General features: G+C 44.6%; 3 protein-coding genes across 14 annotated transcripts in view; all 3 read right to left on the reverse strand.

Moving 5' to 3' along the window:
• Window positions 1-4580, reverse strand: part of LOC121916567 (immunoglobulin lambda-1 light chain-like) — a 189793-nt gene extending 185213 nt beyond the window's left edge. For both annotated transcript variants that reach the window (XM_042441841.1, XM_042441846.1), the window contains exons 1-2: window positions 4526-4580; window positions 3762-4062 (exon numbers count right to left, since the gene is read on the reverse strand). In XM_042441841.1, coding sequence (XP_042297775.1) covers window positions 3762-4062; window positions 4526-4571 — 347 coding nt within the window. In that variant the 5' untranslated portion in view covers window positions 4572-4580. The remainder of the gene's footprint in view (window positions 1-3761; window positions 4063-4525) is intronic.
• Window positions 4581-6207: 1627 nt separating this feature from the next.
• Window positions 6208-10677, reverse strand: LOC121916569 (vacuolar protein sorting-associated protein 29-like). Its single transcript, XM_042441850.1, has 4 exons — window positions 10599-10677; window positions 8680-8871; window positions 7313-7548; window positions 6208-6334 (listed from the first exon to the last, which is right to left on the reverse strand). Exons 1-4 carry the CDS (start codon window positions 10599-10601, stop codon window positions 6208-6210), a joined length of 558 nt encoding a protein of 185 aa, XP_042297784.1. The 5' UTR covers window positions 10602-10677.
• Window positions 10678-13446: 2769 nt separating this feature from the next.
• The window catches only part of CAMKK2 (calcium/calmodulin dependent protein kinase kinase 2), a 41604-nt gene continuing 30280 nt past the window's right edge, over window positions 13447-24770 (reverse strand). For 5 of the 11 annotated variants that reach the window (XM_042441569.1, XM_042441573.1, XM_042441572.1 and 2 more), the window contains 9 exons: window positions 24441-24640; window positions 23806-23859; window positions 23109-23182; window positions 22722-22809; window positions 21810-21929; window positions 20807-20935; window positions 19697-19797; window positions 18709-18750; window positions 13447-17688 (listed from right to left, as the gene is read on the reverse strand). In XM_042441569.1, the coding sequence (XP_042297503.1) occupies window positions 17610-17688; window positions 18709-18750; window positions 19697-19797; window positions 20807-20935; window positions 21810-21929; window positions 22722-22809; window positions 23109-23182; window positions 23806-23859; window positions 24441-24640 (887 nt within the window). In that variant the 3' untranslated portion in view covers window positions 13447-17609. Of the gene's footprint in view, window positions 17689-18708; window positions 18751-19696; window positions 19798-20806; window positions 21031-21809; window positions 21930-22721; window positions 22810-23108; window positions 23183-23805; window positions 23860-24440; window positions 24641-24770 lie in introns of those variants that run through there. The other 6 variants (XM_042441576.1, XM_042441577.1, XM_042441575.1 and 3 more) reach the window with 5 other exon arrangements.

The following is a 24770-nucleotide window of genomic DNA, read 5'->3' on the forward strand; positions in this document are numbered from 1 at the left end:
CAGTTTCACAGCCTACCAACTGTTGCCGACTTGGGTTTTGGGCCATCAGTGATCCAGTTTCTATCCACTGAGATATCATCGGAGAGCATGGCTGTTCCAAGATGTCTCTCTTTTGGGAATTGTGTCATTGCGTATTCCCCAGTGGTCTCTCTTCCATGTATTCGCCAGGCCTGACCCTGCTTAGTTTCCAAGATCAGGCAGGATCTGATGCCTTCAGAGCATTTAGGGACCTAAATAAACATGCATAGAAGGGGGTTTTGAGATGGGAGATGTTTTGCGCAGGATAATGCTATGTTATGCTAGGACCACATGGATGGATGGATGGATGGATGGATGGATGGATGGATGGATGGATGGATGGATAAATGTATGGGCACCATTCTAGAATAACAAGAACAGAGCTGATACTGATACAATGTAATCCTGTGTGTGTGTGGTACAGGGAGATGGGTTGCCCTTTTTCTACCTGAAATGGATTCTCCTTCCACCATTCCCCAAGGAATTCAGGTCTGCTGGATATTTTCCAGAATACCCAGCCTTTCATGGCCAAGGACTTTCACATGTTTTGTACTACACATCCTATTAGCTGTTGCCAGTTTGGCCATTGATGGGGGGGGGGGCTGTGGGGGCTGAATGGCCAGAATACCATCGCTGTCTTGCACACGTGTAAGTTCCCCTATAGAAGCCATTGTGCCCTTTTGTCCAATGTGCAACATCCAGAGTCAGGTCAACGCCATGGAAGGGGAGTTGTGTCTGCAGGGCCATTGCAGATCTGATTGCTTAGTCAACCCACATCTATCTGTCCTGATGAAAATGAGAGTAGTTCTCCTATGGTTACGGATTCAGTTGCACACTGTTGCCGTTTCACATGAGGGTCATGTGAAACTCCGCCTGCCATAATTTAAAAAGGATGTTGACAAGCTGGAGCATGTCCAAAGAAGGGCGACTAAAATGGTGAAGGGTCTGGAAAGCATGCCCTATGTGGCACAAGAGAAGGCTAAGAGGCGACATGATAGCCCTGTTTAAATATTGCTAGGGATGTCATGTTGAGGATGGAGCAAGTTTGTGTTCTGTGGCTCCAGAGAATAGTCCATGGAGCAATGGATTCAAACTACAGGAAAAGTTGAGATTCCACCTCAACGTTAGGAGGAACTTCCTGACAGTAAGATCTGTTTGACAAGGGAAGATGAATCTAGTTCTTTGGAGGTCTTTAAACAGAGGCTGGATGGTCATCCATCTCAGGGAGGACTTTCATTGTGAGTTCCTGCATGGCAGAAAGTTGAACTAGATGGCCCTTGAGGTCTCTTCCAACTCTATGATCCTATGAGACAGAGCACATGCTTTTTGCTTTCCTTCCTCTTGCTTCTGCGCCTCTCTTACAGGTTCCAAGAGGGGTGGGGGTTTTTTGCTTCAGTTCCTCATCTGAAACCATCATGGTGCTATGTATTACCATTCCTTACGGCACAGTAATAATCTCCTTCATCGTCTGCCTGGACCCTGGTAACGGTTAGCTTCGCCATATTGTCGTAGGTCTCTCCTGAGAACCGCTCAGGGACTCCAAAGGCTCTTTGTCTGGAATTATACATCACTAACCGAGGAGCCTTCCCTGGTTTCTGTTGATACCAAGAAGGGTGGACACTGCTGATGAACTGTACACCTTGCAGGGTACAGGAGATGGTGGCCGTCTCTTCTAAGTCTGCTGACACCCGTTCGCTTTGAGTCAGAACAGCCTGAGAGCTGAAGACTGGATAAGACAGAGATCAGATATCACACACCATGGAAGCTGCAAGACAGAGAACTCATGCCGTGACAGATACCAAGGTACATTTGACCATGTTGAGGGAGATCCTGATAAAATCCATACCTGGTACAGCAGTAGGTTCAATTTCATCAGCCCAAGCATCTTCCAAATCAAAGTCCTGTGAACGGAGTCCTGAAAGGAGCCGGGTGGAAAACCGACAGTCAAATTCTACACTGCAGACGTTGTGAGAGAGGTTTGCCATCTCAGGTCTTCAAGGATGGCATTGAAGGAAGGAATTTGCAATGGCGGTGGCCAATTCTGTCCCGCCTTGGTGGACAGGTGTGCCCTCTCTGGCTTCATTCCCACTCACTGAAAGACCCAAATCTCAATCCGGCTCTGCTCCTCTATGCCAAATTGATTCCAAAAGGTCCCTCGTCCACATATGAATGGGGACCTTTCTGTGTTATTTCACTAAACTGGGCTTTAATATTTTGCAGCAGGGAGTGAAGGACAGCCTGGCTTCAATCTCCCATGTTCCAAATCCAGCTAGAATAAATAGTTAATTCCCAGACTGACCTCTCATTAAATGATGTTGATGGAGAGTTGGGGATTGTATCATTTTGATCATGTTATGTTTTCTATTCTATTTCCTTTTTCTTGTAACCCTCCCGGATCAGTAGGGAGAGACAGGATACATGTTGTTGTTGTTATTATTATTATTATTATTATTATTATTATTATTATTATTATGCCTTTTTTCAGTACTAGAAATGAAACAAGGTCCTCCAGCCTCTGTCCCTGAGGTGACCAGCTTCTGTTTAATGGTAGGGATAACCCCATTGACCTAAAGCCACGGGAATCCTGCCCCCCTCAAAGGCTTTTTACAAATCTCTTTCTCTGGGGAAACTGAGGCACCATTCTTAGCAGCTAAGGTGGAAGTAATGGAAATGGAAGTTCTCCCACACTCCAAATGGGGTTCTCAGGCTCTGAAATGGGGACCCATTGCAATTGGAATAATCCCAGCTTCTCACCTGTACAACAAGCCAAAAGAACAAGGACACGAAAGACCAAGGCCATGGTTGAGGATCTAGACCAGCTTCGCTGACTCCAAGATCCTCCATGTCTTCTCCCTTAAAGCTTCACAGGACCAACGAAAGGCCTCCCTTATGCAAATCTGCACTTCGTAGCTCTGGTCTCTGAAGAACCATTCAAAAACACTGGGAAGGGGGTGGGGGTTTATAAGAGAGATTCAAGGGCCACATCTCTACATTTTGGCCATTGATTCCTGCCCAGCAGTGGCTTGGGCGAGATGGCCCTTGGAGTGCCTTCCAATACGGAGATAGAGGTAGCTTTTTGTTCAGATGTCTAGGAATTTTTGTGGCCGCACCATAAGCAGGGAGATAGAAAAAAGAGAACTTTTGTCAACACAAATGGAAGGGTGATAATATTGTTGCCCATTATTCAGTTTATTGGCTCTTCTGAACAGGTATCAGCCCGCATTGTCCATCGCCTGGTTCCATACCCCCCAACTATTCCAGCTGTTATTTTCTGGGCTGCGGAAGTAATGCAGTTTGGCACCACTTTAACTGCCATAGCGCCATGCTATAGAATGCTAGAATCTGGAGTTTGTTTTAGCACCAGAACTACCTATCTCACAAAACTACAAACCCCAGGATCCCACAGCATGCAGCCATGGCAGGATCCTACAGCGTGGAGCCAAACTACAAATTCCAGGACTCCATAGCATTGGGCTATGGCAATTACAGCAGTGTCAAGCTGCATTCTTTCTGCAGTGTGTGGATGCAGCCTTGGAGGTCTCCGATCCATAGAGTGAATACAAGGAGAAGCCAACTTGACTAAAATTTACCACGAAGAGCTTGATGGGGATCAGATGGACAGCTTCAGTGCACATCCCAGCTGCCTTTCTCCCTTCCCCTTTCTTTCCGCTTGCTGTTTCACCCCTCTCTAAGGCCAGAGGTTTTTTGTTTCTGCTTCACAGGCAACTGCATCACGGTGGAACACGCTGTTGTGCCACACAGCACAGTAGTAGTCTCCTTCGTCCACCTCCTGGACCCTGGCAATGGTTAGCGTCGCAGTGTTATCGGCAGTCTCTCCTGAGAACCGCTCAGGGACGCCAGAGGCTCTCTCCCTGGATTTGTAGATAAGTAACCGAGGCGGCTTCCCTGGTTTCTGTTGATACCAAGAAGGGTAGGCACTGCTGATGAACTGCACACCTTGCAGGGTACAGGAGATGGTGGCCGTCTGTTCCAGACCCACTGAGACCGGACTGCTTTGAGTCAGAGCAGACTGAGAACTGAAGCCTGGAATGAACAGGATAGGAAAATAAAGAGTCACCCCATTGAGGCTGATGGTTGCCAACTGCAATGGGAGACAACACTCCTGTGCCTTTCTTGAGCAAAGAAAAGACCTGTGGGAGGTGTGATTTCTTATTGCAGTGACAGATGCTCTGAACTCCCTTATGAATGGCTCAGGATTCCTACCCTCCTTGGAATCTAAAACGGGCTCTGGAAAACTGAGACGGGCTTGAATCATATTGGGTTCAACTGGAGTAGACTAAGTGGGATCAAGTGGTAAGCATGACTGACCCTGTGGGTAAAGATGTAGAAGAATTCAACAGGTCTTTCCAGTTAGGACTAACCAATAGGATGCAAGCCGCTGTTTCTTGTAAACTAAGGGATGCTAGAGAATTTTTTAAAAACAGTTGCAAACAGCCAACCACTGAAATGGGGAGCCATCCTAGCCGAATCGCTCCCATTTTCTCACCGATGCAATAAGCCAAGAAGAGCAAAGTCGGCAAGGGCCTAGCCATGGTGGAGGGTGCAGCCCAGCTCAGCTGACCGCAAGTCCTCCAGTTGCTTTCTTTTAAACCTTCCTGGGGCCTGTGAGATGTCTTCGCTATGCAAATACAACAATATCGAGAAAACAATCGGCGCCACCAATTGGTGGAAGCAGATAGTGCGGGGAAGCCCAGCATGCAGTTCTCATTTGCGTATTTGGAGAGGGCTGTACCATGTTTTCTGGGACCGTCGGAAAAAATCAAGGAACAAAAAGGCACTCAGGAGGGCCATGCCTTTGAACTGGCCACCTTCCATCCATGCTGCATGCTTTTCCACACCAGGGAGCTACAATATACTTGCAGAAAAAGCTAAGAAGATACGGGCTGGAGTCCAGTGGTTCCCAAACTTTGGTCCTCCTGTTTAGAACCTTAACTTCCAGGTGTCCTATGCAGCTTGGTCAACAGGAATTCTGGGAGCTGAAGTCCAAAACGTGTAGAGGACCAAAGTTTGGGAACCACCAGGCTAGACGATGCTACTGTTAGATGGATATGGAGCTCGCTGAAAGATTGGATCCAAAGAATGCTGGAGAGAAGTGCCAAGTAGGGTCCCAGAGCCAGTGTTTTTCTATATCATTATAAATGACTTGGGTGATGGAGTAGAAAGCGTGCTCATCCAGTTGGCAGATAGCACCAAACTGGAGGTACAGCTATTATCTCAGGCAATAGAATCTAAATGAATTTCAGGAAGGATACATGTGGGGTACTTAATTTTGGGGAGGAGAAATCACATGAACAAATAGAAGATGGGCGACATCTGATTTGACAGCAGCACACATGAAAAGGATCTAGGGGTCTTGGTAGACTCCATGTTTCACATGAGCTGACAGTTTGAAGTAGCAGCAAATAAAGCCAATACAGTTCCAGGCGGCATTACCAGGAGTAGAGGGTCCAGACAGAAGGAGGTCATAGTACCATTTTATTCTGCTTTGGTCAGACTTCAGCGGGAATCCTGTGTCTAGTTTTGGGCATCACAGTTCCAGGATATGGAGCAGTCCCAGAGGAGACCTTACCTCTCTTTAAAGCACAAATGCAGAAAGTGTGGCCTGGGGACCCTGTGGGGCTCTATTTTGTGTCTTTTGAAGGGCCAAAGCCACCAAAATATTAAATTTGGGCCCTTAAAATGGCTGAAAAAACACAAACCACCCAAACCACCATGAAATGATGCCATGTCAGAACCAGAAATGACACAGTATTGCTTCCAGTCATGCCAAGATCCAGTCCACCCAAATCAGACAGGGTCTGCTTGGTGGCTACTCTCAGACTTTAAAAATCCCTCCCTAGAGAGGCCAAGATGTCTCCCTTCTTGCTCTCCTTCCGCTGGCAAGTGACAATGAAGATTATCGCACCGGGGTTAAAACGTTCCCCGGTGCGTTCTAACGGGGGAGAGCACGGAGCATAATGGGAACCTGATGGGGCCCAGAATGCTAGTTTACTGCACGGCGGAACACCACCGCTGCCGCCGAGCGTTCCCATCGGGTTCCCATCGGATTCCAGGGGACGCCATTTCTGGGGACAGTTTCAAAGCATCCCCAGAAATGGCACCCAGAAATGCATTTGAAGAGATGAAGAATCCCATCAAGAATATGTTTTTAATATTCCATCAAAAAAATTAAGCATTTGGGAACTTCTTAAATTCTATCCTTTCCACCTTCACATCATCTCCAATGAGCTGGTACACATACGTTACAACGGTGGAGGATTGGATATCCATCAGAACAAACGACGGAGTGACGTTTCTGGAAGGAACAGAGTATTTCTATTAGGAACGTTAAAGCGGTGCTCAAAACACACAGATAACTCATCGCTAAAGTAAGAACGGCTAAGAATTTCACTGCACATTTAAAATTAATAATAATAACTGGCCAAAATGTGCAACGTTCATCATATATCTGCAATGAAAAGAAATTGAGATTTCAAAAAAGGAAAGAAAAGGGAGGGTAACCCAAACTGGGAAGCATCCACTTAAATAAATAGCCTATCCATTCTCACCTTAGTTGCCGGACTCTTGTCATTGCAGTCAGCCCTCCACAGTTGCGGCTTTGATTTTTGCAGATTTGCTTATTTGTGGATTTGTTTAATATGTTCGCTCTAGGAATCTCTAGATTGTCCAGTGTGACTCTACAGCCAATGTCCACCAGAAGGTGACCCTGGCGTTATGCTGGAGGACCTAGATATCCCTAGAGATAACACTTCTCTAGGCATCTGTAGGTCCTCCGGTGTGATTCTATGGTCAACCTTGGTGGACATTGACTTCAGAAAATGCCAGCCACAGATGCTGGCAAAACGTCAGGAAGAAACTCTGCTAGAACATGGCCACATAGCCTGAAAAACCCACAAAAAACTATGGATGCTGGCCATGAAAGCCTTTGACTTCACATTGACTTCAGAGTTGTACTGGAGAACCTAGAGATTCCCAGAGAGATGTTCTCTAAGAATTAAAAATTATTATTATTATTATTATTATTATTATTATTATTATTATTATTATTATTATGGACCCTCTGTATTTGAAGGCAACGTAGTTTTCACCTCTTCATCCCTCTACCACCTAGGACATTTTTTTTGCTTATCTTTTTATCCATCCATCCATCCATCCATCCATCCATATTTTCTTGCCAGTGCTGACCTTGCACTTTGCACACTCAAGCCCAAAGAAAGCCAAATGTACTGCTCCGGTTTTCAGAAAGAAACATTGCAAAGAGTACCGCTCTCACCTTTCCAAGGCAGTGTAGGCGCCTGTGGCCGACCCAGGGTTGATATAGAACTTCTTCTCATGCTCCAATGCTTCAAATTGGTGAGTGTGCCCTGAAATGAGGATGTCCACGTCCAGTTGCCGCCTCAGAATGGCCAAGCTGGCTAGATCGCCCCAAGGAATGACCTGATGGCCGTGGATCAAGCCAATTCTAAACTGTCCAACGGTGACAATTTTCTGCTGCGGGTAATTCAGCCCCTGGAGAAGAATATGGTTAGCGGTTCACCAATAGCCCCATCAGAGATACTGTACATCAGGGTGGGCAATGTCTGTCCACTGGCCTTGTGGGTCCCATTGTCATCCAGTACGGTTACACCAACCCTCCAAAGGCTACGGAAACCCTCTCCCAATGTTTTTCGGCTTTAAAATTTGCATTTCCAGTGTATAAACATTGTAAGGTTATTGCCTTCAGTTGGGGTTGCTCACTCTTCTGGAACAGTCAACACACACATACACCCCATAGCCTGAGATGCTACCCAAAGTCATGGGTTCTCACGTCTGATCACGAAAACGGTAGCGGCAATAATGAGACGTTTGGAGGAGCCCACATTCAGATGGTGCAACCCTTCGGACTCCACCTTTGGGTCCCATGCCAGTGGAAAGGCAGCATAGTCATTAAAACATAAACAGGCCCTTCATTTAAGCAAGAAGATTTCTCTCATCTCTCTGTTTCCAAGCTAAGCCCCAGAAAACAAAGGGTTGCAATTGAGAGGCAGAGCGTGTGCTTTGCATGGACAAGACCTCAAATTTGATCCCCAGTTTTCCTAGGTAGAGATAGGAAAAACCTGATCTGGAAATTTGGAGAGCCTCTGCCAGTCAAGTTAAGACGGGAAAATATTTGGATAAAGCACCACAGGGCATATGAGTTTAAGGCAAAGAACCTTTTTGGCACAAGGGCTGAATTCCAGTCTTGGATAGAGGTGGGCAGAGCTAAAGGCAAAGTGGGAAAGGTCAGTTTGGTTCTTGGATAACCGAGATGGAGACCTCTTGCTGGCCTGGAGGTCAAATTCCAATCTGGAAAAGGTCTGAGTGACCACATACCAGCAATGGATAGGATGTTCAGGCATACAAAAAACAAAACCCTATTCTACAAACCAGAGCTTCTGTCCCATGCAGAAACCTCCCAGTCTGCAAACCAGAACACCTCTTCCATGCAAGAAGCTCCCCAGTTTGCAAACCAGAACACCCAGTCCATGTAAAACTGCCCTGGTTTGCAAACCAAAGCTTCTGTTCCATGCAAATCCTCCCTAGTCTGCAAACCAGAGCTTCCATTCCATCAGTCCAGAAGAAAGACCTTCACACCAGTATTTTAAAGAAGTGTCTCTCTACCTCATCAAAGTCGCCTCGGACGATGTGAACATCCCCGGCCAGAGTCCGCAAGTATTCGTAAGTCTCCTTGGTGCAGAGATTCCCAGTGCAGAGAATGTGCTGAATCTTCCCTGGAACCAAGAGCTTTCGGAACTTGGCTGGGAGGCTGCTGCATCGATGCGGGATATGTAGATCTCCTAACACCAACACCAACTGAGGGGAACCCAGGGAGAGAAAACGGGAAACAAAAATGCAGACATCAAGTGAGAATATCCCAACTCATGGTGAACCAAAGTCTACTGAAAACATATGATCAACTCTGACGGCATTCTCTGGAGATGCCAGCCACAGCTGCTGCTAGCAAAACAGCAGGAATAAACTCTTCGAGAACATGGCCACAGAGCCCGGAAAACCCACAAAAAACTATGAGTATCAAGTAACTCCGTTTCCAAAACAAGATGTCAACTCCGTTTCCAAACTTAGCCTATTCCTAAGGGCCAGGAAGGACAAGTGTTGTTGTTGCTGCTGCTGTGAGCCTTCAAGTTGTTTCTAACTTATGGCAACCCTACGGTGAACCTATTAAAAGTGGGGCTCTTGGCAAGATGTTTTCAGAAGGGGCTTGCCCTTGCCATCCTCTGAAGCTGAGAGAGTGTGACTTGCTCAAGGTCATCCAGAGGGTGTGCTTTTTAAAAAACATATTATTATTATTATTATTAGTAGTAGTATTAAGCTGAGAAGGAATGGAGAAGGAGAAAGAAACCGGGACATTTCCAAAACAGCTGGAAAAGTGGGACGGCAGGGGATGAATCAGGCGTGTCCCTGCCAGATCAGGCTAGTTGGAGAGTATGTTGTATTTCAGACACACCTCGACAAGGAAGGTTTTTCCTCCTTGACACTTCTAATGGAAGAAGTATTCGGCATTTCACAGTGACCTTTCTTTCTCCCTCCTTTGCACAGCGATTGCAATCTGGCTTGCTACCTAGGCTTAAAGTGAGTGGAGGTTTATTTTGCTACCAAAAAACTATATTCAATCCAATCTAGGCCATTGTTCTGCCGAGCCTTTATCTTCTGTCGCCCCAGTTCCTCAAACAGGCATGCCCTTCCAGAAACAAAAGGCTTACTCAGATCTAGTAAATCAGTCACACAATAATAACCCAGAGAATGAGTAGGATCTTTACTAAACTGGTCCTACAATTCAGCTCTGTGTGCATTTAAAATCCACCAAGATCAATAGGATGTCTTTCCTATAAGGGTTCAGATTCCTCGCCTGACTCCTGAATCTCTGAATTTCAGAATCCTGATGTTTCCAGGATCCTTTGCAAGTTTCAAATATTATCCCAGAAGCAGCAGAAAGAGCCCAGTCTACTTTCTATTCGGACTTTGGCCTGCAATGGATAGGTTGGACCCCCTGGTATTCCCAGCTTACAAAAGTTTTGGACTACAGCTTCCATAATCCCCCTGCCAGCACAGCTAGAACAGCTGGAGGATTTTGAGGACTGGCCATGGGTTCTGGGAGTAAATGTCCAAAAAAGTAGCTTTTCCAAGCTCTTTTCCAAGCCGAAAGACCCAGCCATGAAGAGAGCTGGCAGCAATGGACTTCCTATTGTAGCATCATGGCAAGAGACACTCTGCATATGCTCAGAGGCAACCCACACTTTCCTTCAAATACGCTTCTGAGACTGGAAGCACAATGCTGGAAAGAAGTAGCCCCAGAAAAACGTTCCTCTGAATTAAGGCCTGCCCTAAAAAAGATCCTGTTTGGTCTTGGAAGCTAAGTAGGGTCAGCCCTAGCTAGTCCTTGGATAGGAGACCACCAAGAAATACTGGGCGTTGTCAGTGCTCTTTCAGAGGAAGGAACATGCACACATGCCCAGAAGTCTTCCAAAAGGAAAGCCTCCAGAGGAATCCAGAAATGCACCAAAATAAACCCTCCTACTTACCATCTTGCCAACTTCTTTCACTCCGCTGAGCAAAGGAGCAGAGCAAACACTTTCAACCAGCCCTCGCCGTCTGTCCACAGCATCTGCCAAGGGTCAACATTAGTAGGCTTGTGATACTTCTCTGCACATGTGCACTGCAAAAGTGAAGCCACTGCCCTTTCCCTGCCTTTCCACCTTTACCTTCATCTCCTTTCCAGGTGTGTGTGTGTGTGCGTGTTTTTGTTTTGTTTAAATGTAGGGATCCCAATCCTGACAGTTCTTATGCACAGCGGAGGAAACTATGGCCTTCCAGAGGTTTGCTCCATTGCAACTCCCAGCATTGCTTGCTTGCTTCTGGCAATGCCAAGCTAGGACTGCTGGGGCTTGCAATCTGACCCTGGCAATGCCGGGCTAAAGACTGCTGGGGCTTGCAATCTTGCCCAGCCCTGTTTGTAAAAGTATCCACAATCTGGACAAATGATTCCCAAACTTGGATCATCCAGATGTTTTGGACTTCAGCTCCCAGCATTCCCAATTGTTGGCCAAACCAGCTAGGGCCTTCGGGGAATTCAAGTCCGAAACACATGGCGGACCAAAGTTTGGGAAGCACTGATCTAGATCTTTCTCTCTGGCTTGCTTGAAGCTATGTACCACGGTTACCCAACGCAGATCACAGCACTGCAGGGTTCGATGGAACCTCAGTGCTCATTTAGTCCAACCTGATGATGATGATGATGGTGATGATGGAGGAAATCCACAACAAGTGTCCCTGACATGTGTAGGTCTCTAGATGTTATCCACTGCAACTTCCAAAATGTCCAGGGATGAGGACAACATCTGGACAGCCACAGGGTTGCTTTCTGTAATGTTAATTAATGTTTCAATAGAAATGTGCCTCTGAGCATATGCGAAGTGCTTTCCTTCCCATGAGCTGTCCTACACCTGACAACTGGAGAAAGATTTCCAGATGTTTGGGCATCCAAAGAACCTAGAACTCCAACACTTCTTGTTTTGGAATGAAACCCAATACTTAGGCAGCTGCCATGCTGTAGAATGCATGCGACTTGACACCACTTTAACTACCATGGCTCCATTCTATGGAATCCGGGGATTTATAGTTTGCTGTGGTGCCAGAGCAGAGCCACAATTCTGCAATTCCTAAATTCCATAACATGGAGCCAGGGCAGTTAAAGTGGCATCAAGCTACATTAACTCTGTAGTGTAGATGCTTTAATGTCTGAAAGCATATAGCCCTCCTAATGCTTTTGGACTGCAACTCCCAGCACCCCCTAGTCAGCAATGGGTGAGGCTGGAATGCTGGGAGTTCCAGTCAAAACACCATTGGGAGGCCTTCCTGTTTCTTACCCCAGCCCTGGAGCATGGCATCAATACTAGCGCTGCACCCACACTGCAGAAATAATCTGGCTCGACACTGCTGTAACTGCCATGGCTCAATGCTATGGAATCCTGGGCACTGTTGTGGCACCAGAGTGGAAGAATCCCTCTTCTTTGCACATTATTTCTGCCTCTGGTCCCCAAAGGTTCTGTTCAAGAAGCAATACCCACAAACACAGCAGCTGCCTTCACTGACCCAGATCTGCTCTGAGATTATAATGTTTCCTCTGGTTTAAGTCAATTCAGAAAATGTGATGACAGTGACACCTAGTGGTCATATCAGCACACTGATCCTTGCTTTTGATTTCTAACTCTCCTAAAGTGCATCCAGACTCAAAATAATGCACTTTGATGCCACTTCAACTCCAGCCTACACAATCCTGGGATTTGTAGTTTAGGTGAGACACCAACACTCTTTGGCAGAAAAGACTAAAGACCTTGTTGAGCTACCAATCTCAGGATTGCAGAGGATAGAGCAACAGCACTTAAAAAGTGGTGTCAAACTGCGTTATTTCTGTCATGTAGATGCAACCCTATGTTGGCTTCAACTGGCTTTAAAAAACAAACTAGTACGTCATCCAGCCAGGGAGCTCTTGGGCCTTAGCAAACTGCAACTCCCGGGATCCTATGGAATGGCACCAGGGCAATTGAAGTGGAATCGTAGCACTGTAACTGGGCAATGTGAACAGGCCCCAAATACCCACCTAGATACTGGCCTTGCAGAAGCAGTCTTGGTCTTCAATAGGTCCCAGTCTGCATGCATTAGAAACATCTGACACTCTTTTCCACCCAGAAAATGGGGGTCTGCTAAAACTACAGCTCCCAAGAATTCTCGTGGGTCCAAAAAGATGCGGAAAACATCAGCGATAAAAAGACACGGGTTAAATGGGTCTGGCACGTGGCCCTCGCCTCTCCGAATCACTTCAGCAAATCGATTCAAGTGGGAACCAGGGTCATTTGAACCGGTTCAAACTGATTTGCGATCCGGTTTAAAAGGTTGTGGGAATCAGACCTTGGTATCCACTGGGGTTTGGTTCCAGGGCCCCTTGGGAATGCCAAAATCCATGGATGCTGAAGTCCCATTCTATACAACAGGGGTAGTAAAATGGCAAAAGCAAGGTTTCCTTTTTGGATGTCTTTTTTCGGGGAACATTTTCAGTTCCTTTGCTGTGCTGGCTTTCTACATGCAGGGAGTGCCTTTAGAGAGCAATGGCTAAAGTAGTATGGCTCCAGAAACGTTCTACCGCTTGAATCAGATTTACGCCATATTCCATCTCAAAAATAGGATTTTGGCATATTGCAAACAAAGAGTAAAGTCTCAGGCCAGGAGAAAGAAGTGGTATTAATCGGTTTGCTGGATTTCTAACACCAATCCCAAATGTATGTGCCACTTTTTTTCTGGAATAACAGCAGCACTGGCCTATATATTTAGTGTAATCCTTGCGGACAAATAAACACAACCTGAGAAGCTGGATTGAGCTTTATCCCTCGGTTTTATTTCAGCTTGAGCACAGAAGCCTCTCTGGAGAGGCACCTTTGAGTTCCTTCTTAGGTCTGTCGGTTGTTAAAGGTAATTTAAAGTGTTAAATACATCATATTTGGGACACCTGATCGAAGTAGAATGCATAGTAGAGAGGAATCGGGGCTAAAATACACACGCCTTGGGCATTCATTGGTAAAATTTTAAAAATGAGCAATATTACAGAGCTTAGGTCAGAGGAGGGAGAAAGACGCTGGGTTATTATGTAGCAGCCATACTCTAACAAAGTACACCTTTTGAGTCATTCCGGCTTACATTTATATAAAGAGAAAGCACACACTGCCGTCAAAGACACCGCTCATTATTCTTTATATATCCAACTTTTTTCCCCACACTGACATCCAGATTCTTCAATTGGTGAGATTTCAGGTACCTTTCCCCAATCACCTTTGTGATCTTGGACTACAACTTCTATCAGCCCCACTGTTGGGGATTGCTGAACTAGAAAACATATCTGCAAAACCTGGCTTGAGTTGGGTGGCATGTTGAAGCTATATGACTTTCCATGCCAGTGGGATGGGGAATCCTTACCAGGTTCTGGCTAGCTTTAAAAAGAAGCCTTCTATGGTGCTGGACTTAGGCAGAATTAGCATTCAGCACCTTGCACCGGCTTTTTGAAGCCTGAATCAAAGTCCGGCATGGATCCACTGCCCCATGGACTTGGAAGCCACCACTGCATCTAACTATAATGACCAAGCACTCCCCTATTCCAGGAATAAGCTGACTGTGGAAGAAAATGTATAGCCCAGAGGTACCTCCTTGCTACGTCTCACTTGCATCTGAGGACAGGTTTGGACCCAAAACACAGATACAGGTTCAGATCAAGGGAAGCAACAGTATCACAGGGAGGTTCTGTATGCAGCTTTGGGCACCACATTGAAGAACAACAGACTAGAACACGTCCAGAGGAGGGCAACCAAAATGGTCAAGGGTCCAAAAACTGAACCCTGAGGCCAACGGTTGGAGGACATGGACATGGTTGGCCTGGAGAAGACTAAAAGGAGGTATAACAGCTATCTTTAGATATTGGAAGAGCTGCCAGGCGGAAGATGGAACAAGCTGCACCAGAGACAGGAACCCATCCCATGGATTCAAATGGCTAGAAAGGAGATTCTGATTCAACATTAGGAAGAACGTCCTGACAAGAGATGTTTGACAGTGGAACAGATTGCCATCACAAACTGGTGGACTCCCTTTCATTAAATGGAGATTTCTTGCATGGCAGGGGGTTGGACTGGATGGCCCTTGTGGTCTCTTCCAACTCTGATTCTATTCTATGATTCTAGGCTGGGAGGCCACATCTCAGGGGTACTTTAGATGTGGGTTTCAGCCCTGGCAGAGGGTTAGACTGACCAGCCCTTGGGGGTCTCTTTTCCAATCCTATGGAGCCCCTGCTGGAACTCCCAGTGGTGCAAAACAAACCCATTTACAAAATTTAACTAGAATGGGGCTTTCAGACATCCTCATCCACCTCTAACCATCTTATTTTTCTCCACTACTTCATGCTTCCTTTTTGTCTTTCCACAAAGCCTCTTAAATGAGAGGACAGAATACCTGGGCACTTTGTTCAGATTCTTGTACTTAGAGCTGTCCGTCTGGAAGCCCAAAGTGTGTGTAAGGGGTGCATTGGCATTTGAACCGTACCAGAGAACACTCACATTAGTAAGGCAAGACTGCAGCATCACCCGGCACAACAAAAGCCCAACAACAGCCTGGCATCCTGGAACTTGGGTATGTATGAGCCCAGTTGCACTTGCATCATTTCTTTTTGAGAGCCAGCTGTGTTAAAATGTGGCCATGCTTTGTCTGCTCTCTACACTAAATGTGTTGTCTTTGGGGTAGAAGGGCCTGTTGAAAACAAGGCTATTCCCCACTTGAAAAAAGCCCCATACATTAATGGATTGGCACCTGAGTACAAAGTAAATGGCGGACAGGAGGAGGGCAAAAATGGAAAAAAAAGATGGCGGCACAACAGTTTACCTTAAATAGGTTGTGCGTTCTGGAGGCTCCTCTATGTCTGTATCTATTCAGGCCATTGAATTTAGCCCAAGAGTAAGCAACTATCAGAGGTTAAGGGGTTGCCCCTTCACAAAAGTAATTTTAAAAAAGGAACTCACTTCCGGTTAAAAAATAAGGCCCTAAAATGACCCATTTGGGGCTAATATGGCAAACTTGTCTCTATCTTTTTTAGGCAGTTGAGGCAGGGGTCCAAAAATTGCCAGGGAGGGCCTTCCCAAGGCCGATGGAGCACACTTTCCCAAACCTTGATGTGGCTGGTTCCCAGGCTCTCCGAGGGCCCTTTCATTTGTTCTTCTTGCACCACTTCACCCCAGAGAGCATTCACTGAAAAAACAAGCACAAAAACCAAGATGGGCTCAATGAATACACAAAGGGCCTTGCTGAGATCTAAGCTGGGTCTGCTCTTGGCCTAGAATACCTCTGGGCTTAAGCGGGGCTTCTCAAAGGTTCAGAAATCATCTGGCTAGGATAGAATAGGACAGCTAGAATATCTTCTGGGGATCGTACCACTTTCAAACACGAAGGTAAGAAAACTACTGTGTCCAAAATCACCTGACCCACAAAAAGCTAGCCTGGTTGCCAGAGAGATTTCCCCAACACGCTCCTTTTTGAAATGAGCAACGAGGCTGCATTTTATCTGATTTGGTTTTGAATGCTTTCCCCCTTGTCTTGAATTAGGTCAATACCTCAACGGCTTTTTATAAAGTAGATTTAAAAACACAAAAACAAACAGTGCAAAGCTAGGTCAGCAACAAGTCCACATCTTAGCAAAGGCAAGATTACAGGGCAAATGCTTATGTAAGGAGGTTAGTATTTCATTACGTGGCCCCAGCTCATTCGCTCTGACAGACAAGTCCTCAAGCTACTGGCTATGCATGCGCAGGGATATCTAAGGTTGGTCCCCTTCTGAGAAGGAAAAAAAACACATTTAAGATAAAGGGGGGTAAAACAGGAAAGAGTGGCTTCCGCTTTAAAAGCAAACTGGAACAGTAGCGAGCAGCAAAATCTATCTATGATTTCAGTAGAGTCCCTTGGAGCATACTCAGAAGCTACATGTTATTCTGTAAAATGTATTCAACCATGAAACATACCAGGAAGTGTTGGATTATTAGTTTGTTAAAAAATGAAAATAAAAGAAAACAACCCTGAATTTTGTACATATTGACAGAGAGATCAAGTACAATAACAGCAAGTTCTAGGTAGTGCTTCAAGAGCTGGGCGGAACTGGTTTTGCCTCCCAGCACATGTTTTCCACTTGCGTTTGAACACCGTCACACTGAAAACCCAGCTCTCCAAGCTTCTGGCAACGTTGAGCCCTTTTTTGACAACAGAGAAAGAAAATCACTTTTCCCCTTGCTTTTCTGGAGGACTTGGAAGCCTAAAGGCAACGCCACCTTCGCTCCTGAGATTACAGTCATATTTGATCCTCGAGGAAACACAAGCCCAACTGCTTGTCAACAGAGCTGCGGTGTATCTACCGGCCAAAAGCCGAGTGTTACTCAAGCCCCCAATGTGACATATTTGTCTGTTGTGTTTCCATGCAGAAAAAAAAGATCAGTAGAAAAAGGGAGGTGGAGGAATAACAAAATACCTAAGCAAGAAAAGATGCACGTTACTCCTGCAAGTTGCAAGCAGGCTTTCCATTCCCACCTGGTCAAAAAGTGCCATTTTGAACGGACTCTGCAAAGACAGGCCATCATCTCTGCAAAAGGGTTGGCCCTCTCTTCCCACCCAAATGTCCCTTTTCGTTTTTGGTTGCTCATCTGCTGTTTGTAACGTCCACGTGACGCTCCCTCCGGATGGTGTCTAAGAGCAGGCTTGCTTGCGTCCCCAATCTTTTGATGCTAGATGTGATCCAGTGATGGTCTCCAGGGCCCATCAAGGGGATGGATTCTGGTTTGTCCAGCATGCTGTCACAAGCGGAGCTGAATGCTCAGCTTCTGCATGGATGCCCATGTCCCCAAAGGCTGGATGTTGAACTTGGGCTCCACAGTGTTGTCTTTCCACAGAAGCATACTTTGCAAAAGAGCTTAAAGAGAGGGGGACTAATGGCCATGTCGCAACCCAAACAGCGAGCCTCACGAAAGCAATTCATCCTCGCCCACATTTGGCAGGTCGCTGATGCTCTTCAGGTTGTCTTCGCTGCTTTGCTTCCTGCTTTAAAAAAAGAAATTAAATACATGTTAAAAATCAACCAGTTTTGCTTCCTAGTCAAAAACAAGAGGATACTGGAAGAGGTTGCAAAAAGAAGGGGAGAGAGGGTGGTACGTATGGAAGGGTGGCTTGAAGAAGTACAGTCCTGGTAAAGCTTGGCCACTTGAGGCTGCTGACTTACAGTTAAACTGATGTGGCACTGTTTCAGGAGTTCTAGTATGGAAATGACACTCATACAAATGAAGGCTCATGTCAGTAACATTTGGATCAGAATCATTGTATTTTAGCTGGACTTTAATTTCTGCCTTCATTCCCATTTCAGGAGAAAGACAGAAAATCAGTCCATCAATCAATTGGTTGTTTGGTTGGTCCACCTCAAATATTGGCAGCTATGGCCCTCCAGATGTTTTTGAGCTGCAACACCCATTTTTCCCTTACAAGGCATGGATGCAATGGCTGCTGGAGGTCATAAACATCTGGAAGCCTATAGTTCCCCAAGCCTTGCACTAAAACTTTAAACATCGACATGGAAGGAATCAGCACAGAGCCTGAGCTGAATCTTCCCCAGTGCTGAACAAAAGCTCTGCACAGGCATTGGAGCCCTGAAATCTGAGAGAAGTGTGTGACTGTATGTATGTGCTGCAGTTTTGCTATCAATGCAAAAAGGGCTCTATACCCATAGATTTGGAGTCTGGTGCAACTATTCAGGAAATTAAAAAAATTAATCCACAGAGCTGTTTCAGAGCAAATCCCTGCCAATAGCTACGTGCACATCCATCTCTCCGGCCACCAAACCAGCTCAGCCCCTTCCTGCATTACGGTTTGAAACCAAAAGGAAAGAAAAGCCATCATGCCACATATTTCAGACGGGGTCCTAGCACAAGCATTCCACATGGCAGAAGTTGGCCTCATGCTCTCGCTTCCCCCACGGCATGCCCATTTCATCCATTCCTTAGCCCAGTTCACCGCATGACACAGACAGACAGGAAGGACTAGGTGTGACTAGGCAGTCACAGTCTTTACCTTTGACTGATGTGATATTTCACATGTCCTGCTTTGTTTTTTCTGGAGTCAGGGGAGGTCAAGGGGAAGGAGAGGAAGAGGGAGGAATTGGATGTGAGAACGCACACAGTCAAAAAAAAGAAACAGGGCACAATCACCCAGCATCAAACCAACTAGCCACTGTGATATCTGGTTGGAGTTCAAAGAAACCGAATCTCAAACATGAAGCAAGGGATCTCTAAGCAGAATGCAGTGTATGCCACATGTATCCTGATGTTCAGGAACTAGTTCTCCACATAGGATTGGGAAGGACAAGAAGTCCCACCTTTTCTTAAATATTTTTAAAGCGGTTCCTGTCCTCATGGTTAGAACAAAAAGCTTGGAACTATTGCTGCATTCACTCATGACCCTTTTTGTTAGCCCTTTCAAAAATGAATTGATCATCAAGAGAGAGACAATTTAGTCCACTCCTATATTGCAGGTGATGGTAGAAGAATAGAGACAGAAGTTGTTATGGCTCTCGGTAATTATTCTTGTTTTTGACAACATTGTGTTGAAACAACCCAGAGCCTTATGGCACCTTAAAGGCTAGTCAGGTTTTGAGTGGGATGAGGTTTCCTGAGCACAGCACATTTGTCACAGGTATCCTACGAAATGGGCTCCAGTCTATGATAGTTTATGCCAGAGAAAAGATGCTATCATTTAAGATACCACAAGAACAGCTAGTAAAGTGAGATGACAGGATTAACTGGGACTGTCCCTGCTCAACCAGGGCAGGTGGAAGGTATGTGTCATACACAACCATTTCCCCCCTCAAGATGGAGAAACTCAGCACATTCTCCTCTGCTGAACATGGTTGAGAAAGCTCTGCAATGCTTGTCCCCCGTTAGTCATTTTCTTCAAAGCCACCAATCAGCTCTCAAAGAAACTCCCTTTACTCCTGACCCAAATCTTTCACAACGTAAACTTGAAAATTCCCAGCTGACTCCACAGCCCCAGAGAGACTTACATCAACAAATTGCCTGGTGCAGACAAGGATCTCTCTTCTCTTCGGCTCCCTTCAAATGGATTTCCAAAAGATCTTTTCCTGATCATTGATTTTACCAGGATCTGCAAGAGAGGATGCTCATTATTACTGTTCTTAATGCTCAATAATGCCAACTAGATACATGGAGTTGTTACTACTACTGTTGCTGCTGGTTTTAATGCCAGGAATCTTCTATCATGGTCTGGAACTGCAAACCAGCACATTGAAGAGAGAAGTTACTCACAGCCTACTCCATGTTGGACACAGGTTCTCTGAATATGAGAAAGCATTCCAAAAAAGTATTTAAAAACCAGATTCCACCTCCAAAGCCTTAAGTCAGTGGTTCTCAAACAGTAGGACAGATTCCTCCTCCTCCTCCTCTGCTTCAGTCACACTCTTCCTCTTTTTTTTACATACTTTCATATACACAAGACAAGCGAAAGAATGCTTCAAAGTGACTGTATGAGAGAGTAAATGAGTATGTGTGTGAGTGAAAGAAAAAATGAAAGAGTATGGCTGTGTACATATCTGTGAGCACTGGTGCATGTGAGTTTGGCTGAGACAGTATGTGTAAAATTTACACGTGCTGAATTTGGTTTTGAACTTATTTAAATAAAAGTCCTTACTAATTAGCTTACTTGCTGTTCACCGCTATGATCTTTGGAATAGCGGTATATAAATAAAACAAATTATAAAAATTAAGTGTTATTTCCTGATAAAATGTTACAATATGAATATACATGAACAATGGGGCAAAAATACGCACACCCAGCAAACAAAATATTTTTATTTATACACTATGTCAAGCGTCAGGGTATTGACACGTATATAAAGAGAGTATATATATAAAGAGAGTTACGCGATTAAGAAGTTTGAGAATCACTGCCTTAAATGATACAGCATAGAATGTTATCACCTCAGTCCTTTATTATCTCATTCTGTGTAATGGACTCTTAGCCAAACAGTAGAGTTCCTTGAGTGTTTCAACAGGTATAAAACCAATCTTGATCTGTTGTGAAGACAGGGCGGCAAAATCCCTACAGCACCAACCAAGGCAGAAGAGGCAAATGTAGCTTTCCAGGGCTCACTCACCACAGTGGCCAAGCTTGGGATGTGTTTCACTGAATTCTCCACCTCTTCTTCGGTCACCTCAACAAGTGTGCAGTTCTCATCCTCTGTTGGCAATGGTTCCACTCCATTTTTGGTAACCCAGGGGTGCACCTTGTTTGAAACAGACAAAAGACTCATCCTGTTGCCTTCTCAGAGCTGCAGACACATCCCAGTTAACAAAGCAGATATGTTCCTGGACCTGACTTCTTTAATAGTAAATTTGGTACGAATGGCAGAAAACAAACAAACAAACAAACAGGTAAAACAGAGAATGGGTTCCTACACCACAACAAAGAAGATCAGTTCAACATGTTTCAGCAAAATGTTCTATTCAAAACTGTCAATGTGCACATGTGAAACAAAGCAAGCAGGTCAGGGAAGCCCTGTATAAATAAAACAAAAACATTTTGAACCTTTGAGAAACCCTGCATCACACTCTTTCCCAGCTTTATTTAGTGCATTGTTTAATACAGACAAATGGCTGCAACCCAGCACTGAAAGTCTGTGTTTCTCCAGACCTCCTTTGTTGTCTTTCCAATGCTGACGCTGCTAAAAAATCTTCTAGCTAGGTAGAGGATGATGAGGCGTAAACAGCCATTGTAAAAATGAGTTTTGCTAACAGAGGTGTTGGCTGAATCAAGTCTGTATGGATTTCACAGCTAAGAAGCAAATAATAATAATAATGATAAAAACCACCAACACAAATGGTAGCAAGCCTGAGTATTGTTACAAAGAAAAGAATTACCAGGGGCTGATGTGGAATCAATATAAGGAGGACACTGGGAAGTGGGGGAACAGTTGACAAAAGTTGACATCCCTTTATCCTGTTATGGCTAAAACCAAATTTAGAACAGTGGTTTACACTGTTTACAAAAGCGTTTGACAATTTTGAGTGGTTTTGGGGGCACAAAGAATCCCTAATTCAATACAGCTACCATAAAATAACCCACAGCTAAAGCTGTGGCTCAGACATTGAGATACACACCATGGTAACTTCTAGATTGGACCTCCTGCAATATGTTCTCCATGGGGCTGTCTCGGAAGAGGGTTTGGAAACTGGAACTGGTCCATAACATGGCAGCTGGGCTGTGAACTGGAGCCGACTCTGGAGAACACATATAAGGTCCTTATACAAACCAATGGTGTGACCACAGTGGAAACACCGTATACACTTCTGGCCGCTGCATCTCAAAGAGGGCCATCACAGAGGTGGAAAAAATTCAGAAGAAGGCAACCAACATGAACAGGGGACAGGGCCAACTCTCCTCTGAGGAAAGTCCTTTTAGGGACTTTTAGCTTTGAAAAAGATGATGAGGGACAAGGTCAAAAATTTTTAAGCTGTGTATGGTGTAGAAGACAGATATACAAGATGCAGCCCCTATGCAGACCCTAGTATTTTAGTATTAAAATTTAGTATTTTTACTAGGGTTGCTTGTTTAATAGTTATGTAATTATTTGGTTCTTAGATTTTAAACTGTAGTTTGTTTTCATCTGTATTGTAAGATGCCTTGTGTGTCATGCTGGGAGAAAGGTGGGATATAAATTAAATAAACAATACATACATACAGCAAACACATAAATACATAAACAAGCAAAGTAACTATAGGAAAAGAAAGTTCTTTTTAAAATGTGCCATCCAAATGCAATGGATCTGTTGAAATTTATTTGACACAGATTTTAATCTGTTTGTAAAATGCTTTAAGAAACTCTGAGGCTATAAGATACAGGAGTACTTTTATAATAAAGTTTTCAGGCTCAGAAAGTAGTAGAGATGGCAACAAGGAGAAGCATGCCAGTCCCAGGCCCACAAAAACAGGGACTCAAAGAAAAGAGGAGCATCCTGAAAAAGTTAAGAACGCCATACCTCACAAGAGGTTTGGGATTAACCGTCAGATACCTTAATTTCTGGAACAGTGATCCTGGATTCAGGACTTTTGTCCAGCATCTTTGTTATCAGATCCTTCAGTTCATCAGAAATGTCTGGCCTGCAGTGGTTTTTTAAAAAGGGGGGAAATCAAGAGGAGTCAAAACAAATGAACTTGGCAGAGCTGTGCCACATAAGCTATAGCATGAGAATAACAGCTCTCGTTTCTTTTCTTTTTAACAGCAATTTTCTAGTCCTTAAGGTTACAAAGCTAGGTTTCAAAATATCCTTGAGCACAGAAAGGAACGGGCAGAGGAATGTAACAGAAGCTAAATGCACTCGGTTAGTTTTCAAACATTTGAGTGGGTCTGTGGCCCCACACTTAAAATATTCATAAACGCTTATATGGGGTATACTCACTGGTCTGGAAATTCCAGCATCTGGCTCTTGATTTTGCTGTGTAAACTTAGAATTCGCTCATCCATAAAAGGACACTAAGAAGAAGAAGAAGAGAACCCAACAAAGCATTACAAAGCAACATGTGGTTTAGGGCTAACTTGAACCCTGGTCTCCAAAATCACACTCATTCAGTGGGCATCATTTACTCATATATAAGTGAGTTCTGTAATTCACTTGTCCTTACTAATGTACAGAGCTTAATGCTGGCCAGAGCTTGGAAAAGTTACTTTTTTGGACTCTGACTCACAGAATGGTATGCTGGCTGGGGGATGCTGCGAGCTGCAGTCTCAAAAAAGTAACTTTCCCAATCTCCAGTCCTAGCTAGCTTTATGCCTTGGCTCCACATGTAAAGAATGTGTGGAACCTGCAATAGCTTTGGCCTGGCTTCTGACATAGGAAAAACTACATTCATTTACATTTATGTCATCTTAGGGGGAATTTTTCAGTCACTTAGTACTTCAACCAACATACAGCTAAGAACAAGAATACATTTTTTTAAATGGTACATTTTAAGTTTTAGATCATTTTTACACCACAATTTTTGGGTGGTGTTACAGGACCTCTTAACCTTGCCATAGTTTACGATCGCAGCTAGTCTTCATCTGCTTGTGCATCCACCAGCCTCAGTAATTTAGGAAGATGGGGAGGCTTTAGTTACCTGTCCAAAGACGAAACAGTAGAGCGTGATCCCCATTGCCCAAACATCTAGAGCCTTAGAAAAAAGATGGAAGAGCGGGGAAGAAAGAAATTAAACATCATCGACCTTTTCCCAACTTCTTCCACACATAAACACCATCTGTTTGACCCTCAGAACCAATCTTCTCAACTGGGGAAGACTATGAATCCAGGCTTTCCTAGTTTTAGCATGTGGTGTGTTTTGGCCTTTGAACCAATTCCAACAGTCTAGTTTCAGATGATTAACATTACATAGATCAAGAGTGGGGCATACAGCTGCCCAAGACCATTTTGTAGTTTTGTACTAAAATGTCCTCCAAGTCCCCAAAAGGGCAATTTTTGTACCCCCTTCAAGGAACTGTTTCAAGCTCAAGAGAGGCTTATTTTTAAACAAAACGTAAAGCAGAAGTTTACCTCCAGTTTACTTAGTGCTTGAAAAAGCAGCCCAAGGAGGTCTAAAATATATGGGGATAATTTTAATGAATTTTTTAAAATTAAAAATTAGGTCGCATGGCAGGAGGAGAGTACCCTCACAAGCCTTGATATTTGCCCACCCTGTATGAAATGGTAGAGCATCAGAATTGTTTGAACAGTCTCTCTGCCTTGCCCTGTCCATACCTTTCCAGAAAATATTTTTCTGGTTTCCGAGAGGGTTTCTGGAGCCATGAACGCTGGCGTGCCCACTGTGTTGGTCAACAGAGCATCTGTCCCTTTAAACTCATTGCTCACACCAAAATCAGCTATTTTGATGTGCCCGTCTTCTCCGACTAAGAGGTTGGAAGGCTTAATATCCCGGTGGATTATCTTCTGATAGTGCACTGTGAAGACAGGATAAGACAGAAACCTGACATGGCATGAAAGCTTGACATGGCTTGAAGGCACTCCATCCTTTTTTTATGTGCATGTGTGTATATACCTTCAAATCACCTGGTGACTTAGGATGATCCC

This window comes from Sceloporus undulatus, chromosome 10, assembly GCF_019175285.1.
Source record: "Sceloporus undulatus isolate JIND9_A2432 ecotype Alabama chromosome 10, SceUnd_v1.1, whole genome shotgun sequence".
NCBI classification, from domain to species: Eukaryota; Metazoa; Chordata; class Lepidosauria; order Squamata; family Phrynosomatidae; genus Sceloporus; species Sceloporus undulatus.

Excerpts from the sequence above, each read along its gene's own strand:
- LOC121916569 (XM_042441850.1), bottom strand. Across the intron at positions 7,549-8,679 it reads TCCGAGGCGACTTTGATGAG|GGGCTGAATTACCCGCAGCA; the intron begins GTAGAGAGACAC and ends ATTCTTCTCCAG. Across the intron at positions 6,335-7,312 it reads GCCTACACTGCCTTGGAAAG|AAACGTCACTCCGTCGTTTG; the intron begins GTGAGAGCGGTA and ends TGTTCCTTCCAG.